At 49.7% G+C, this 17,595-nt stretch overlaps 1 protein-coding gene across 3 annotated transcripts in view; it reads left to right on the top strand.

Moving 5' to 3' along the window:
• The window catches only part of NAA35 (N-alpha-acetyltransferase 35, NatC auxiliary subunit), a 1,572,250-nt gene that overhangs the window by 1,302,756 nt on the left and 251,899 nt on the right, over positions 1–17,595 (top strand). For all 3 annotated transcript variants that reach the window (XM_069625850.1, XM_069625849.1, XM_069625848.1), the window contains one exon: positions 4,246–4,386. In XM_069625850.1, the coding sequence (XP_069481951.1) occupies positions 4,246–4,386 (141 nt within the window). The remainder of the gene's footprint in view (positions 1–4,245; positions 4,387–17,595) is intronic.

Raw genomic sequence — 17,595 nt, 5'->3', positions numbered from 1 at the left:
GGAACGAAGACATCAGTTCTCACAAATCCACTTCCAGATCTTAGAGGTTATCACATGTGACCACCCCCCCTCCCTACCCCCATGAGGACACCCAACGTAAACTCAGTTGAGGAGAAGCTTCTGGATACACCATCTCAACGCACTGGCACCTGGAGGAATCAACAAGGAATGTAATTCAACATGCTTTCTATGACTTACTTGTTGTGAACTCTAGTTGGCATTTATCGGTTTGGCCTGTTTAGCTTTTCACTTCATTTATAAGTCCTGGCAGTGCCAGTGCGACATCTGTTTTCTGCTTGCTCTGATTGTTGATTTATCTGACATAAGTTTGCATTCTTTGGTCCTACTTTGGGTATCTTCCGGCTCCTTAGGCTCTTATAATATTGGTTGTCAACTATTTGCTCTACTCTATGCCTGTGAACCTCTACTCTTCCTACCCCGTTTTCTCATATGTATTTTCCCAAATGCATGACTACTATTTTGTATCTTTGTTATTCCTGCAATGGTGTTGCCTTTTTATTCATTTTCATTTTTATTACCTTTTCACAGCCCCATTGTGCTTGTTCTTATCACTTCACCCCCATTGACTACTTCTAACGTGTACCGTGGCACCAGATCACGTCATTGCACACACACGCAGTGACGTCATCACGTGCGTATTATGTTTTTGAAGCGATTTCTGGGTCTTATCTCCGTACATACTGCACTTAAGGTTTCCTGCGGTCTGGTCAACCAGCTTTTATTATAGCACTTTGGTGAGTTTTCTTTCCCCTTTACAGCAGCTCTTCTCTGCCCTCTATTTATGGTACTGTGTTCATCCATTTACTGGTGGTTTTTCGTCTTGACTTCTCTTTATTTTCAGCTTCCCTCTGTTGTGCCTTAGTGCTTGGCAGACTCTCGTTTTACTAGCAGCATACAAAGGTACTGAATTGACCAATACCCTCTGGCCATTTTGTACATAGCCTTGATTAGGTTGGTTACGTGATCACGAGTCACACATGCCGTTTTAGCATGTACCTCCTTTGTTTAATTTCATTAGAGATTGATTGTGAGTGAGCTCAAGAGACAAGTGGATTGTACTTAAATGAGAGACAGGTATTTATTACCACTCTGATCACGCTTGATTTTGCATCTTATGTTGACCTAGATGTTTTGTGAGATTATTGATGACGTGATTTCCCTATTTTCGGCTATATTTTTGTTCTAATTTTTGTCCTTTTTGTTATTGTTTTCCCTTTTTTATTTTTCCATATTTGTGCATTTATTTGTTCTAGATGTGCCCAGATGAAAGATAGTATTCTATCCGAAATGTATTGGCCATTATCTCTGCTCTCCTCGGTCTCATTGTTTTTGTTATTTGTGTTTACAGGTATAACTATGTGATACTGTAGGTGTTAGTTTCTCGGAAAAGCGGACCCTTGCGCTGAGCTGGTACTCGGAGACTGTGTACTTCCTGCTGCCGTATACAGGGTTTCGGTGGGACAAGCTCACATATTCCCAAAGTCAACTAGATTTGAGTGGATTTTTCACGATCCAGCGCCAATACTTACGGGTTTCAACCACTTCTCTTACCTACAAATATAACTACTTTTGCATTTTAAGGACTGATGGGTCTCCTGTATTGAATCTTCAGTAAGAATATTGTACTTTGTTGTGCCATAGCTGGACTGGTTTTATGAACATGTGACATTGATGCTAGTTTGCCTCAATCTCATTTAGTCTGTCTGTATTCACCCAATTGCTGGTTGTGTTGCAACAGTGCTGTTTATATTAAAGTTAAATTAAACTGAAATAGTACCATGGAACTGTTTTCTGTACTTTAAGGCTGTGCCCACTTGTCATCATTGGTCTATGTCACATAGCCAGACCCTTTGGTCCAGAGCCGATTGAATGGGAGTAGTAGTGAACATCTTGAATTGTTCTCATGGCAGAAAATAATTGGAATCAGATAGGTTGAGAATTGCTTGCACCTCCGGCTTCTCTTTCTTCAGAACTGTAAAGAATCTCAAATGCAATCCTTCTTTCTCTCCGTGGGAAGGTACTACTTCTAAGGACCCCAAACACAGAAGCGTATTGACCTTTGCGAGGCAATTTGATGCAAAGTGTTGGAGAATTGAGTGAGATGGCCAAATGGCAAAAACTGGAGTTCAAAACCTCTTTACCACTGAGTGTCCTAGGTGTCAGAGGTTATTCATTCCCATGCCGGAGAAAAGGGTGTTGCTTGGCCCGGAAAACATCAATTTGTTGTCAGCAGCAGCCATAGAGGAAGGCAAGGAGCCATGGGATGTACGCTGCTTCTTTTTAGCTGGAGAAGAGGGGGCAGAGGAACTGTCTTTCATGTCCATTTTATCCTGTTGATGAGATGGGAAACCTCTGAAGATGGAGAAAGTCTTAAGACGGTCGAAACGCCCTGACGATTAAGATGATTTCGGCTTGGAAGAGATGGCAGAAAGAGACTTAGCAATCAGAGTGTTCACATGTGGATAAGTAAAAATTCTGTATGCCCCATACGGAAGAGATTTAACCTTGGCCTGTGCTCTTGGAAGACATGTTGTACAATGGGTATTCCGCCCTAGGCACATGTCCCTGGATGCCGTATCCACATGACATGCAGAATTTTCCAGCTTGTCCGTACCCATCTGTCTTGCTTCTTCCACACCTCAAAGAAACGTATGCTTCTTGTAGTCTCTAAGAAAGGAGGAAACATTTGCTGTCTCTTTCCGTATTCACAAATGGCAAGCTAATTTGGTATCTACATTTACCTGTGGAAGGGAGCTGTTTTTTTACCCATAGCACCTTTTTTTTCCTTCTCTGGCAGGTTACAAGTACTCTGTCCCAAAAACCCACATGAAGCAAATGGAAAGGGAGGATGTTGCGGAAGGACCAAATCTTTAGATGGAGGCCCTTACTGTGACACCATATGATGAAAATCCTGGCTTATTTGAACATAGGCCTACTTCAAACCAGGAGGCCAAAAAGACCCAGCTTACTCAGGGTTTGGCATGTTCCAACTGGGACTATCACATACCAAGAAGCCTCACATGTCATATCTGTAGGTCGGAATACCCAACAATCGTGCCCGGGTGTGGAGCATGTGGAAGAGTAAAGAGCGTGGAGGCCTCCTGCCAGATTAGTGAGTCGTTGGGGAGTATCGAAGAAATCAGCTACTGGACTTGATTTTCAGTGAGGTTCGCTCAGTAAATATGTAATAACAGCAATGTGGAGGGAACGCAGGAACAAACAACACACAGCACCCTGACAAGCCCAACCCTTGTGTTGCCTCCCCTACATCATTTTATATGGATTTTGAATACATTCAAACCAAAATAATTCATGATTTAGTTAAGGAGGGCTTCACGGCTTCCAATTAATACAATGATTCTCTATTTGGAGATGGAAGAGCCCAGGTCCTTCCAGGGTTACTCCTGCCACCTTCTAGAGATACCAGCACAGACGTGCACTCATTACCCAATTGGACTCCAACTGTTTTATGAACCTTCTGTTTGAAGTAAGGTCAACTTGTACCAGACTAGAATTTGGCAGCATGTGCAGAATGACATAAATGTGTGTTGAAACTGCATTAAGCAAGTGTGTGAATAAAACACAGTTTCTGTGTGTCAAATCATTGAACTATGTTCTATCAACCAGCATATATATATAATTCCAAAAGGAGTGTCCTTTAATCCTAGATTCTTCTCTCAATGTTAGTGCTTTTGCACCCGACCCTTTACTTCCCTGTGTGAGGTTGACTCATTAAAATGATCTGAAGATGCACATTCAAATTATCTGAAGATGCACAGAGACTCAGAAAACCGGAGTTGCCATGGTAAGTAGCAATTCGTTTTTGCTCTGGGGTGAACACAATTACATAACATAACTTGTGTATTTATAGAGTGCACATTCACTCTGAGTGGCATCTTGGCACTATTAACAGATGTTTATTACCCTACTTGGTGATTCACAATTGCTATCAGAATTATTCAAATTTTTAAAAGAACTGTTATCACTAGGTTACTGTGTGCTTTTAAAATACTTGTGAAGATCTGGATTGTAAACAGATTGTAATGTTAAACCAGTTTTTATTTATATTCGGAAGAATGTGTCAGTGTGTCTTGTATCGTGGTATAGTTTGGCTTTAGAAAGCTTGAGAGTATGCATTATGCTTTCTGTGCATCAGTACAATAATAATTCATCACTAACAGTAGCAATAAACACTTGTCATTTGTTTCTTTTGCTTTTCTTTAGACCATGATAGCTTTTGATATGGATGGAAAAGTAAGAAAGCCCAGATTTGAGCTAGACAGCGAACAAGTTCGGTATGAGCACCGATTTGCACCTTTCAACAGTGTCATAACCCCACCACCAGTACACTATATGCAATTCAAGGTAACTTTTAACCACTATGTTGAGTACCTTTAGAGCATCTCTGCATGTTCACTGCTGCCAAATACTGCCTAGCTATTATGTACAATGGTCATCATTGACGAAAATATATATTGTAGATTTTTCTCAGCACAGCAGATACCTCATGTAAAATCTGTGATCATAACTCTTGTACTGCAAAAAGCTTTTTTACCCCTTCAAAAATTATGCTGACAACAGAGTAAATAAAATAAAAACAGACGTGCATATTACGCTTACATGGATATTTTCTGACCATGTTTGGAAGATCCTGTAATAAATGTAGCCAAGGTTTCACTATAATACCTAAATGCATGAGATAAAAACCTAGAGCTGCCTTCACTAGCAATTTACCCAGAATCATAGAACCTTTTGCCTGGATAAAATTAGACTAGCACCAAAGATAATGGTTTGAGAAAAAAACTAAAGCCCCTCTATCACTAACCAACAAGTTATGTTCCAAAACTCTAGCTTTTATGACCTTGCCCACTCCTTCTCCCAACCTACCCTCCTAAAACTAATGTACACATAGTGTAATCCACTCCACACTAAATCTGTAAAATATGTAGGTGTTAGTCTTCCCCTGCCCTTGCCTGTGTAGTTGTTGGCACCCTCGGGTAGATCCATGCTTCAAAAATACAGCAAAGTGGAATAAAAACATTGATTTTCATAAGAACATAAGAAATGTTAATTAATATTATGTGAATAAACAAAGAGTCAGCAGACTCCATGGACAAGGTTCTACTGAAATCCTCTGACCTGCTTTCAAATATTTTGGAGAGATTGTGAAGGTTCATCAACTGTATTGAATAAAAAGGTAACACCATGGGCTGCTGTAATGCTAGTATGTAATATGCGAGCCAGAATAACATGGCGTTGATGCGTAGCCATTTTGAACACTCATCTCCCATTGCAGTAATAAAGTCTGCGTTTCTGCGGGCATCACAGAATGAACAAGTTGCAGGGAAAACAGAGCAAGATCACATAGATATTTTGCAGGCTGACTGACTAAAGAGAATAGTTATCGTATTGTCCAGTGAAGGACGAATACAGAAGGGGAGTTGGAGTGCTCTGCAGCTGCACGATAAGGGGTCTGGGAATGCATTCAAGTAAAGGAGCACTGGGTTTTTCCACTTCCAACTGGATTTTTCCACCCCCTGTCTCTTCGACTTGTGATCTGCCTTTCGGCCGAGGGCAGATCACAGTTGAAGGGGCGGGGTGATGCTCCATAAAGGAGATGGCATCACGGAGGGGTCAGAGTTGGATGTTGAACCCAGGGTGTTGCAGTCTTGCTGAAAGGGAGGATACTTGGCTTCAGACCCCATTGCCCGCAATTATCTCTTCGCCAACCTGCTAAGGGACTAAGCAGTGTTGTCTGGTGGCCAAGATTAAGATTCCTCTGCCTCATGGCTAACGGTGATACAATTTATATTCTAATCTATATATATTTCTGAGGCTTGTGGAATCTGCTTAGATCGCATGCTGTGCATAGGCTGACATCTAGTGGAAGCTGCAGAGTATTAGTTTGTTTTTTCGAAACTCGAAAATGGGCGTCGACACAGGGTGTGCCAGTAATACTATCCCTAGTGTGACATCCACTGTACCCATGATCCCTCACGCGTGAGGACCCTCAGATTGTTTTTTTCCGCCATACTTGTCGGAAGCATTCCGCGGAGTTCCCTGGCTTCCAGCCATATTTTGCTAATTATCTTAATATTTCCCTATTTCTCCCACTCCTACGTCGAGTCATCAAAATTCGAAGCTCGACGCCGGCCCGGAGAAGAGAACAGCCGTCGAGAGCTGCACGATGGACTTTGGGCCTCGGAAGGCCTCTGTCTTCGGCCCAGGCCTTGGAAGGCCTCTGGCCTCGGCCCTGCAAGTAGGGAGAATGGGGGGTGGTACATACTCTACACTCACATACATATATTTCCTACACACACTAGCCCGTTGCCACAGGTTGCGTATGGAGGGTACCCCTTTCAAATTCTGCCCCAAGTGCAACCGCAAGTATCCTTGGGTTGACAAACACGACACCTGTAACCTCTGCTTGCCGAGGGACCACCCCGAGGCGAACTGTAGAGCGTGTAGCCGGTTCAAGGCTAAGACACTAAAGGACCGCTCGACCAAATGTTGGGCCCACCACGTCAAGCAACGCGAGTCCATGGAAGCGGAGGGAACCTTCAGTGATGGCAGCGATGCCGTACTTTCGGACGGCGAGGGCAACGTGGCGTCGAAAGACAGCCAAGCGCAAGTCCCCGACCTCGGAAGGCTGTCCGGCAGGGCGGTTATGGGGAACACACCCGGCGACACGAGCGCTACCCACACCACTTCCACTCCTAAACACTCGAAGTCCAACCGAGACTCGACGCGTGTGTTGAGTTCTCGGAAAGAGGCACACAACGAGGGGGCCACCGAATCGGTGTCCTCTGGGCGTTCTCGGTCAAGATCGCTTCACGACACCAGGCAGCCATCCACAGTTGCCCAAAGTGCCTCACTCACCAAAGTCATGGAGGTACGCTCGTCAGAAGACGAAGCCGACCACCAGCCCCAGGCCGCTCGTCAGGAGTCGTCGTCAGTAGACCGTTCAGTGGTTGCTTCCGAATCCCAGTGCCCTCACTATAAGGAAAGGGACACTAGCCCCGATTCTCGACGCCAGGCGTCAAAAGGCTCTAAGAGGGTGAAAACACCTGGGAAACATTCTTCCACTCATGGGGAAGTGGGGAAACAGCAGAAGAAACCATCCCAGCCTTCTTCTGCACCAAAGTTACATAGAAACAGTTCTAAGTCTTCTGATAAACAGCTAGCCAAGACCCCTGCACAAGCCCATAGGTCCAGCCAGGTTATAGTATGGGAACCATCTCAAGAAAGCGTAATTTCCAGCTCCAAGAAATGGACCAGTGAGGATATAGACAGGGATATGTCTAGAATGTCATCCCTAGCAGACTTCTATGCCAAGAACCCAGAACACTTCCTCTCTTATACCCCTGACGGTGCTACTCCCTCAGGGTCTAGGGACCCGCAGCCCCCTGGTAAGAAACCTTGTTTTGAGACACCAACGCATGTTCGGTCTTCTGATCCTTTTTATATCCAGCCTTACGCCCAGTATAGTGAGGATCCACTACAAGATGAGGATCCATACTTGGTAACGTTGGAACGACCAAACTGGGGTGGACTATTATGGGGATGACGAGGACCAGGAGGAGGAGGAGGAGGAAGATGACCCAGAAGTCTACAGAATAGACTCCCCGGTAGGCAAAGAACCTCAAGTTCCGCACCGGAACCTTTAAAGGGCCAGTTGGCTCAGGTTGCGTCGGAGGGGAGAGCCGTGTCCGGTTGCATCCTTAAGGCAACCTTTGATGCCGCAGTAACGCCGGCAGGCTAATAGCAGAGAGCACTGTCATTAAGAGACATGCTTGGTTAAGACAGTCGGGGCTTAAACCCGAGACACAGGCGTCCCTAATTGACAAGCCGGTGGAACCGGACCTTTTGTTTGGCAAAGCGGTAGAGAACGCTTTAAAAACTGCCAAAGACGAGTATGAGACTCTGAAATCACTGGGACAGTTGTCGAACAAGCCCCCTAATCAAAGAGGGAATGGTAATTTTCGTCGCCCTCAGCCATAATTCCCAAAGGGGCTCCAATTATACACAGGGACAGGGTACTTCATGGGGTAACAACCATCAGCCTACCCAGAGTTATGTCAGGGGAAATAAGAGGAGCTGTGGTAAGGGTAGAGGCAGCCCCAGTAGAGGCGGTTGCACGCCTCCCGCAAAACAGTGACGTTCCGCTCAGGGTCCCTTCTCACGCATCCCCAGTAGGGGGCGCATTTCCACCTTCACCCAAGCTTCGGAAGGGATCACATCAGACAGATGGGTGCTGTCCACAGTGTCCGCAGGATACTGCATAGAACTGTTAGAGCGTCCGCGAAACCACCCTCCACGTCAAAAAGAGATACAGAAGAGGCTGATGATCAGAGGATCAATTAAAGTAGATCAATTAAAACTGCATATTGTTTATCATGTGGGAGATTCATAATGGTAGCTATTTATACTTTATTTTCCTTGTGATACACTAATGTGACAAAGGATGGACACATTCTATGGCAGATGGACCTTGTTTCCCCAACTGTGCAATTATGTCTGTAGGTAAAGAACATAATTCAGAAACTATGGTCTGTGTATGTATGAACATGGTCATTTCAAAGTAGATTTTGCTCAAATTGTTTGGCTTTGGTACAAATAAAAATTGGTACTACCTTTTACATAGAATTAAATAAGCTTTATGGACATAGCCAGAGGGCCGTACTGGGGCCGTACTGGATGTTATCTGCCCCTGAAGACAGCAGTAAAGGCCTGAGCTGAGTGAGGGCATTTGACAAGGTCTTCAAGGCCCATAACTCCCGGAACGGCCCAAGGGTGTGGTGTATAAAGTAATTCTCCAGCATGGGGTCTGGCATGGATTCACATGCTCATGAATATTCCCCGTCGTCAGGCTGGGAATCCTCGGTAAAGAAAAAACCAGCATCAGTTTCGTTTCTGATCTGTCTTTCGTAGTAATAACCAATCACTGGTCTCTGCGTCATACTGACCACAGCCAATGACTGCCCTCTACCTAAGCACCGCCTCTGGCAGCCATCTTCAGATTTTTACCGCACGTTCATGTGTTGGGATCCTCGTGCTATTGCTCTCGAGCGTTAGTGCTATTTTTTCACATTTTTTCTCAAAAAACTTCGTTTTTTCGGTCAAAAGAGCCTCAAGCTCCACCTACTCTCCATCCGTTCAACGGGGACCCGTGTTGGATTCGTCTGCGCCCCTCAAGGGTGAAGATCTCGTCGAGCTACGCTTTTGGAGGACTCCAGAAGTTTCTCAGGCCCAGACATGGCCCAGGAGAAGGGAAGCTCGACGCCCGGAAAGCTGTTCAGGATCTGCCCTGGATGCCAGCTGCAGAACGTCTTTAAGGAGGACGAACACTCCTTTTGTCTCTACTGCTTACATGAGGACAAGACGCACGTGGAGAAGGACTGTGCGTTTTGCGGCAATATGTCGGAGCGGACCATGAAGGACCGCCATCAACGTCTCGCCAACTGGCTGGAAGGGAAGAGCCCGTCGGGTGAGAAGAAGAGGAAGAAATCCGAGCGGTCTTCTAAGACCTTTGAGGACGCCCCGGCGACGGGGGTCCAACACAAGGCCAAGCACCGCGAGTCCGCTGGCACCGGGAGCGCCGAACGGTCGGGCTCTACGGGCGCCAGGCACGGCGCACCGTCCCCGGCACCTTCAGCCACGAGCCAACGCTCTGGGTCGGGTAAGAGGAAGGGCGAGCACCGGGCGAAGCTCCTGGAGAGGCCCCGGTCGAGCTCGAAGGCCCCATCGGAGGGGGAGCGAGGCAGTGTCCCCCCCCTCAAGGATAAGGCGGTGAGCGCACCTAAGGTGGTGAAGGCCTTAATCCATCCGGCCAAGCCCTCTATCGATACTGTCGCGGCGGCCCTGGCTCAGCCTGTGGAGGCTACACCAGTGGTGGCGACCTCGGGGCTCAGAGTCTCCCTGCCACCTCGGAGGGAGTCCTCTTTTGTGCCCATCGATAGGACCCCCGTGAAACCCTCGGCGGGGAAGAAAAAGGGGGGGCAGGGCGTCGTCGTAGATTCGGCCTCAACCTCAGAGGAAGAGCTGATTGAGGTCTTAAGCCACGGCCTTGGCGTGGAAGAAGACCGGCCCGTCGGGATGGATCCCGACGCAGGTGACGACGACATCGTCGAGGGTGCCGGCGGGGCTCCTGATCGCCCGTCGGATTCCCCTCTGCCAGTGCCGCAAGACAACTTGGCGGCCATTTTGTTGGCTATACAGTCCTTATGTTCAGAGATAAGGATGAGACTACCGTTGCCGACAGAGGAACCTCTCCCGTCGGGGGATCCTGACCCGGGACCTTCTGGTGCTCCCCCGCCCAAGAAAAGAAGGATTCACCCTCTACCTCCTTTTCAGCCGTCGCGCCCCGTCCAGCCCTCCTCCCCGTCCACCTGAGGGGATGATACGGGGACTGACACGGCAGCGACGGGTACGGACGACGAGGTATACGACGAGGATCTACCTTCGTCACCTCCCACCAGGGTTTCTCCGCCCGACGAGATTGGATCGTTCCACTCCATGATCGCCAGGGCATCCGAGCTTTTCCAACTCTGCCCTGAGGAGAAGAAAAAGGAAGGATTCCTTTATCAACGGCGCGAGGCCAAGAGGAAGACGGTCCTCGCGGTGCCTCTACTGGACGACATTTGGGATGAGGGCCTCACCCTTCTCAAGAATCCTTCCACGACACCGGCTAGAAGAGACCGGTACGAGAAGAAGTACCGGGTCCCGGACGCGGCCCCCCTGTGCCTCCGGGCGCAGCCTACCCCGGACTCCATTGTCTCCGCGGCAGCCAGGAAGAAAGCGGGGGGGGTGCGGCCTCCACATCGACTTCCCCACCGGACGGCGAGGGAAAGAAATTGGACCCTATGGGACGCAGGGTCATCTCGTCTGCAGCGACGACGATTAAAGCGGCCAACGCCTTGGCTATCGTGGCCCGCTACGACAGGGAGCTATGGTACAAACTGGCTCCCCTGCTGGACTTCCTACCGGACGACAAGTCCTGGAGATCCTACAGGAAGGCGAGGTGGCGTCGGACCACGCCATCACTATTGCGACGGACATCGCCGACACTGGGTTTCGCCAGTTGGGCAACGGCGTGTGCCTTAGGCGGCGTGGATGGCTTAAGGCTACGGACTTCCGTCAAGACGTACAGACCAGAGTCCTGGACATGCCGTTCGATGGGAACAACCTGTTTGGGAAAACAGTGGACGATTCCCTTCAGGCCATTAAAACGGACACTGAGACGGCCCTGGCCCTTGGGGTTCTGCAGCAACGACGGACGCCCTTTCGGAGCAGCGGAGGCAAGGGCGCCTCCAAAGGTTCCGGCGGCGGTTTCTCCACCTACCGTCAAGCAGCCCGCTCGTCGTCTCAGGAGGCCTACAGAGGACGAGGCAAGTCTGGCGGACCCTGCCGTCGTCGCCAAGGAGGTCAAGGCGGCAAAGCCTCGTCGAAACAGGATTGAACCGGCCGTGGGGTCGGGCCCCCACCGAAGCACCCCGGTGGGAGGCCGGCTGGCGGGCTTCGTCAGCGTGTGGGAGTCCATTTCCACCGACCGTTGGGTGCTGGACGCCTTAGCCCGGGGCCACGCGCTCGAGTTTCAAAGAAGGTGCCCGCGCGTCCCCCCGTGGCCAGGAAAGAGCTTCACGTCCCTCAGCTTCTCCTGGAGGTAAAGGCGATGCTCAGGAAGGGCGTCATCGAACTCGTCCCAAAGAGGCTTCGGGGCTCCGGAGTTTACTCAAGATACTTCCTCGTGAAGAAGAAGACGGGAGGATGGCGCCCCATCCTAGACCTGCGACGTCTGAACAAGTTCATCAAGGCGCAGAAGTTTCGGATGGTCACCCTCCAGCACGTCCTGGGGCAGCTGGAGGAAGGAGACTTCCTGTCGTCGTTGGATTTGGAGGATGCCTACTTCCACATTCCCATCCTAAAGGGGCACCGAAAATTCCTCAGGTTTGTGGTCCAAGGGCGTCACTACCAGTTCAAAGCCCTCCCCTTCGGACTACGGTCGGCACCCAGGGTATTCACTAAGTGCCTTGCACCGGTGGTGGCGCAGCTGCGCCGCGAGGGGATCCACGTCTACCCCTACCTGGACGACTGGCTCATCCGAGCCAAGACGAGGGAGCTCGCCGTGGAGCACACGGCAAGGACCGTCCAACTTCTCATGGACCTGGGATTCTCCGTGAACTACGCCAAGTCCCACCTGGTACCCGCGCAAAACGCACTGTTTCTGGGAGCGAAGCTCGACACAGTGTCCCTTCTGGCCTCCCCGTCGGAGGAAAGGACCAGGTCTATCCTGGGCAAGGTACAGCGGATGTTGGTTTCCGACGCGGCCAAGGTGAGGTCCATCAAGTCCCTCCTCGGAATGATGTCTTCTTGCATCTACCTCATTCCCATGTGCAGGCTCCGGATGCGCCCGTTGCAGGAGTTTCTGGACGCGCGCTGGATCCAAACGACGGGCGGCTTCGAGGAGAGGATCACACTCGACGAGAGTTTCCGCCGAGCGGTCCGGTGGTGGGGCACCCGCGCGCATCTGATGGCGGGCATGGACTTCCAGACCACCAGGAGACAGTGACCACGGATGCCTCCCTGGAAGGGTGGGGAGCGCACTCCGGAAATCTGCATGCGAGAGGCCTCTGGTTCCCGACGGAGAAGTCCCTCCATATCAACGTCCTGGAGCTCCGTGCAGTGTTCTGGGCCCTCAGGTCCTTCCTTCCATCCCTCAAGGGCAAGGTGGTGAGGATCTTCACCGACAACACCACCACCATGTTTTACATCAGGAAACAGGGCGGAACCAGGTCCCCAGCACTGTCCAAGGAGGCGCAGGACCTGTGGCATTGGGCAGTCGCCCAAAGGATGTTTCTGGTGCCGTTTCATCTGGCAGGGATAAAAAACACCATCGCCGACTCACTCAGCACTCGTGCCACGAGTGGGAACTACGGCAGGATCTAGTGGATCGCCTCTTCCGACGGTGGGGCACACCCCAGATCGACCTGTTCGTGACGGCGACGAACTCCAAGTGCCGGAGGTTCGCCAGCAGGTTTCCCCAGGCGAGGAGCATGGGCGATGCTTTCTCGTTCCCCTGGGAGGGCCTGTTCCTCTACGCATTCCCTCCTTTGCCACTGCTAATCCGGCTCGTCAACCAGCTCAAGAGGTCACAGTGCAGGATGATCGTCGTCGCACCTGCGTGGCCGAGGCAGATATGGTTCCCGGACCTTCTGGACTTGTCAGCGTCCCCGCCAATCAAGCTGCCGGTGGACGCGGATCTACTCTCCAGGGAAGGAGGCGCCATCCTCCACCACGACCCGAAATCGCTGAACTTGCAGGCCTGGCTCCTGCAGCGCTAGAGTTTGGAGGATACGACATACCGGCCGACTGCAGAGAGGTTCTTGCAAAGGCCAGGGCGTCCTCGACTCTTAAATGCTACGGACACAAATGGAAGAGGTTCTCTGTCTGGTGCCACGCACAGAAGATTAACCCTCTACGGATTACGGCTCCCCAGGTACTGCCGTACCTGCTGACGCTGGCCAAAGCTGGACTGGCACACGCGTCCATCAAGATTCATCTTGCTGCGATCTCCCGATACACCAGAACCACTGGCCGGTCGTCCCTGTGGTCTCATCGTCTGGTGAAAGAGTTCATGAAGGGACTGTTCAGATCGTTCCCGCCGGTGAAGGCGCCGGCCCCGGCGTGGGAGCTCAACGTGGTGCTGACCAAGCTCATGGGACCTCCGTTCGAGCCTCTGCACTCGGCCCCGTTGAAGTTTCTGTCGTGGAAAACAGCGTTTCTTGTGGCCATCACCTCCGCACGACGGGTGGGAGAGATCCAGGCCCTTTCCTGCAAGGCCCCGTACTTGACTTTTCACGACACGAGGGTAGTGCTCGGACTTCCATCTCAACGAACCCTTGGTGTTGCCTGTGTTCTTCCTGTCGCCTTCGTCGCCGGCTGAGAGGACTTTGCACTCGCTGGATGTGGCTAGAGCGCTGAAGTTCTACGTGGACCGCACAAAGTGTTTTTGGAAGACGTCACAACTCTTTGTGAACTTTGGACCTGTCAATCAGGGGAAGGCTCTCTCGAAGGCTTCCATTTCCAGATGGCTCTCCGGCTGTATCATGTACTGTCATCGGTTGGCAAACCGACCGCTGCCTGGCCGTCCGAGAGCCCATTCCACCAGAGCGATCGCAGCTACCATGGCGTTCCTTTCTGGTGTGCCCCTGCTGGACATATGCAGGGCTGCTACGTGGAGGTCGACGCACACCTTCACGAAATTCTACTGCGTCGATCGGGATTCCAGGGAGGAGTCCAGGGTCGGCCAAGCAGTGCTGCGCAACCTGTTCCCCTGAGGTGAGCCTGGTGAGGAGGTAAGATGCTTAATGTTGAGTTTGATGTAATGCTTAATGTTGAGCCTTTGCCACCTCCCGTGGTTGTGCATGTGTGTACTGCTATGTATTCTTTATTCATGAGCATGTGAATCCATGCCAGACCCCATGCTGGAGAAGGAACAAGTTACTTACCTGTAACTGTTGTTCTCCAGCGTGGGTCTGGCATGGATTCACATGCGAACCCTCCCGCCTACCCCTCTGCGGCTCTTCACTTGGTCATACTGCCACTTCACGTGCTTCCAAATCTGAAGATGGCTGCCAGAGGCGGTGCTTGGGTAGAGGGCAGTCATTGGCTGTGGTCAGTATGACGCAGAGACCAGTGATTGGTTATTACTACGAAAGACAGATCAGAAACGAAACTGATACTGGTTTTTTCTTTACCGAGGATTCCCAGCCTGACGACGGGGAATATTCATGAGCATGTGAATCCATGCCAGACCCACGCTGGAGAACAACAGTTACAGGTAAGTAACTTGTTCCTTATGACTTGTTGGAGTGAAGGGTGAGTTTAAAAAGAAAAACACAGCCTGTAATGGTTTTTGGAACTGGCTACTTTCCAGCAAACGCGTACCGCTGATGAGGCTGGGGAGGAGCAGGGCTAAGATTAAAGCTGGGCCATGCATCCCGCGGTGTTGGAGAAGCTGAACCATATCTGCCAAATGGGGCCTGGTGAAGATTCCGTAAGGGAGCGGTGCCCCCCAGCTTAAGGTAAAGAGGAAGAGGACATGGGGATTCACTGTGCATGCACCGTGTCTGTCCAGTGTGGCTACGGTGGGAGGCGGGGCTCTCAGCACAATACTCCCCATCATGAGAGGGGGTTTGCCGCACTCTGAGAGCCCTACCTGTGGTGGGGTGTTAGCACGGCACTCCTAAGATGAGTGGTAGTGCGCTATGTTCGTTTACGGAACACACTCTTTGATTTTTTTAAATGTTTCCTTCGTCGTCATGCCCAATCCAATGAAGGCTTCAGGGTTTAAACCTTTCTTGGATTGCGGCTGGCAGACACTTGATCGGATGCGCACAGGATTTGTCTCTACTGAATGGACCAGGACACCCAGGCTTACAGGTCGTGCCAGCCTATGTACCCAAAAGCCCTCTGGCTAAGGGCGGCTAAGGCCTTCACCTCTGTCCACAGTCCACAAGACCAAGGGTGAAGTTGCGTCACCCTGTTTGAAGTCGTGCAGAAAGTTGATCTGAGGGGAGATCCCCCCCCCCGCGCAAGGCCTATGTAAAAAAAAGAGTATAAGCAGCAGCAACATCGCAAGAGGTCTAACCTTCCGAGCGTATCATTGCAGCGGCATTCCTCTTCTTCGTCTAAAAAGAAGAGTCACAGCTCCAGGGAACCCCCAGAGAAAGCAGCTCGGGTACCTTTTTGTTGTGTCTTATGAACTGCTGATGATGCTTGGTTTGTTCAATTGTAGAATGGAGCAAAATAAACCGTTAAGAGTTGGTTGGGAAAGGAGGAGGAAGCAGCTGTTGTATCCTACTGGACAGAAGAATAACGCATTGGATATGTTAATGTTAATGTTACTGTTCTCCCCAGGCGCTCAGGCGGATCTGCAAACAAGAAGGCGTGCTGGGTTAGTTGGGTGAAAAGGGAATAAGAGAGTGAGAAAGGTGGTGTGCTGTTGGCAGCTTCAGTTCGGTTTTCACTGTGTGCTGAGCTTGGGTGTGAATATCGGATCGATGTGAGTCCTCGTGTGCTGTTGGTGCGATTTATGTGTTGTTGGTTTGTTGTTGCAGAGTGGTGAAGTGTGTGCGGTTTGCTGAGCGAGAAGGTGGTTGTGTAGATTTTTGTGTGAGTTAAGTATGTGGAAATTTGAGCTTTGGGTTAGTGGGTTATATGTCTCTTAGTCCTTATAATTCTTGGTCTATGTATCCTGTTGTCCTATGGGTAGGCATATTCTTTCTTTCCTGTCCGTCGATTGTTAGGAGCGATGCAGTGGCAAGTTTCCAGCTATGTAATTTTCGACCTCGTGTACCAGGTTGGGCATGCATTGTACCCCACTCTGGTGCTGTACTTTTAAATTATCACCCGCTCCCTTCCTACCTATTTCCTGTTATTGGTCCAGTGCTTCCTGTGTGTACTTTGCAGGCCATGGAGTTGTTGATATATCATCCTTACCCTTCCATCCCGATTATCCGTGATCGTCTTTGGTATGGTTCTAGCTTATCTATCTTTCAATAGATAAGATGATATGCCGTAGATTGTTCTTACCTAACTTCTGTTGATGGGTGATCGCTTAGTTTAGGGGATACGGAGGATCGGTTTCCTCTCTCAGCATTGTTTCATCTGTGTGTATTCTCCTAGTTATGGGGGGGGGGAGCCAAGATTTGAGGAATTTTCTGAATAGGAGGTGATCTGTTATGTTAGCTATGTTCTTTGGAAGCCCGTTCCAAGTTTTTGGGGCGAGGTGAGAGAAAGATGATCCTCCGAATTTTCTTTTGTTGCATGGTTTTGGTTCCAAACGGAGGTCGCTTCTGGATCTGAGCGACCTTGTTGAGCGATGTGGGTTTATTTTTCTTCTTAGGAACTCTGCGCCTTGGTCATGGATTGCTCCGTGAGTTGTGCACATAGATTTAAACTTGATTCGCTATTGGTAGCCAGTGTAGCATTTTCAGCGCTGGTGTGATGTGTTCTCTTCGGGGCAATTTGAGGAGCTGTCTGGCTGCCATGTTTTGTATGCGTTTGAGTTTTTTTTTCAAGTCGTTCAGGCATGCTAGATATAAGCTATTGGCATAGTCTACTCTGGGCATGACGAGAGAGATGACGGTGATTGTTTTGTTAGTGAATGACAGGATCCTTTTTACTGCTCGCAGGAGAAAGAAGCATTTCTTGATTCGAGCGTTAACTTGTGGCTCTAGAGTAAGGTTGTTGTCCATCAGGACTACCAGGTTTTTTACAATTGACGAATGAGCTGGGGTAGTACCCAATTCTGTTGGCCAGGGGGTGTAGTGGTTGTCTCCTCTGTTTTTTGTGATGATCATAATTTCTGTTTTGCCTGGGTTGAGTTTGAGGTAGTTCGAGTTCATCCAGTTGTATATTTCACAAAGGCCGTTCTCTATTGTTGTGTTTTCTTCTTGTGTGTCTTATATTTTGTAGACTATTTGAGTGTCATCAGCGTAGTTGTAACAGGTGAGGCTGTGTCTTTTGATGATCTTGATTAGTTGAGATAGGTAGATGTTGAATAATAGCTGG

Source organism: Ambystoma mexicanum, chromosome 6p (genome assembly GCF_040938575.1).
Source record: "Ambystoma mexicanum isolate Mex_15411 chromosome 6p, UKY_AmexF1_1, whole genome shotgun sequence".
Classification (NCBI taxonomy): domain Eukaryota; kingdom Metazoa; phylum Chordata; class Amphibia; order Caudata; family Ambystomatidae; genus Ambystoma; species Ambystoma mexicanum.
This window is presented reverse-complemented; position numbering and strand designations above follow the sequence as displayed.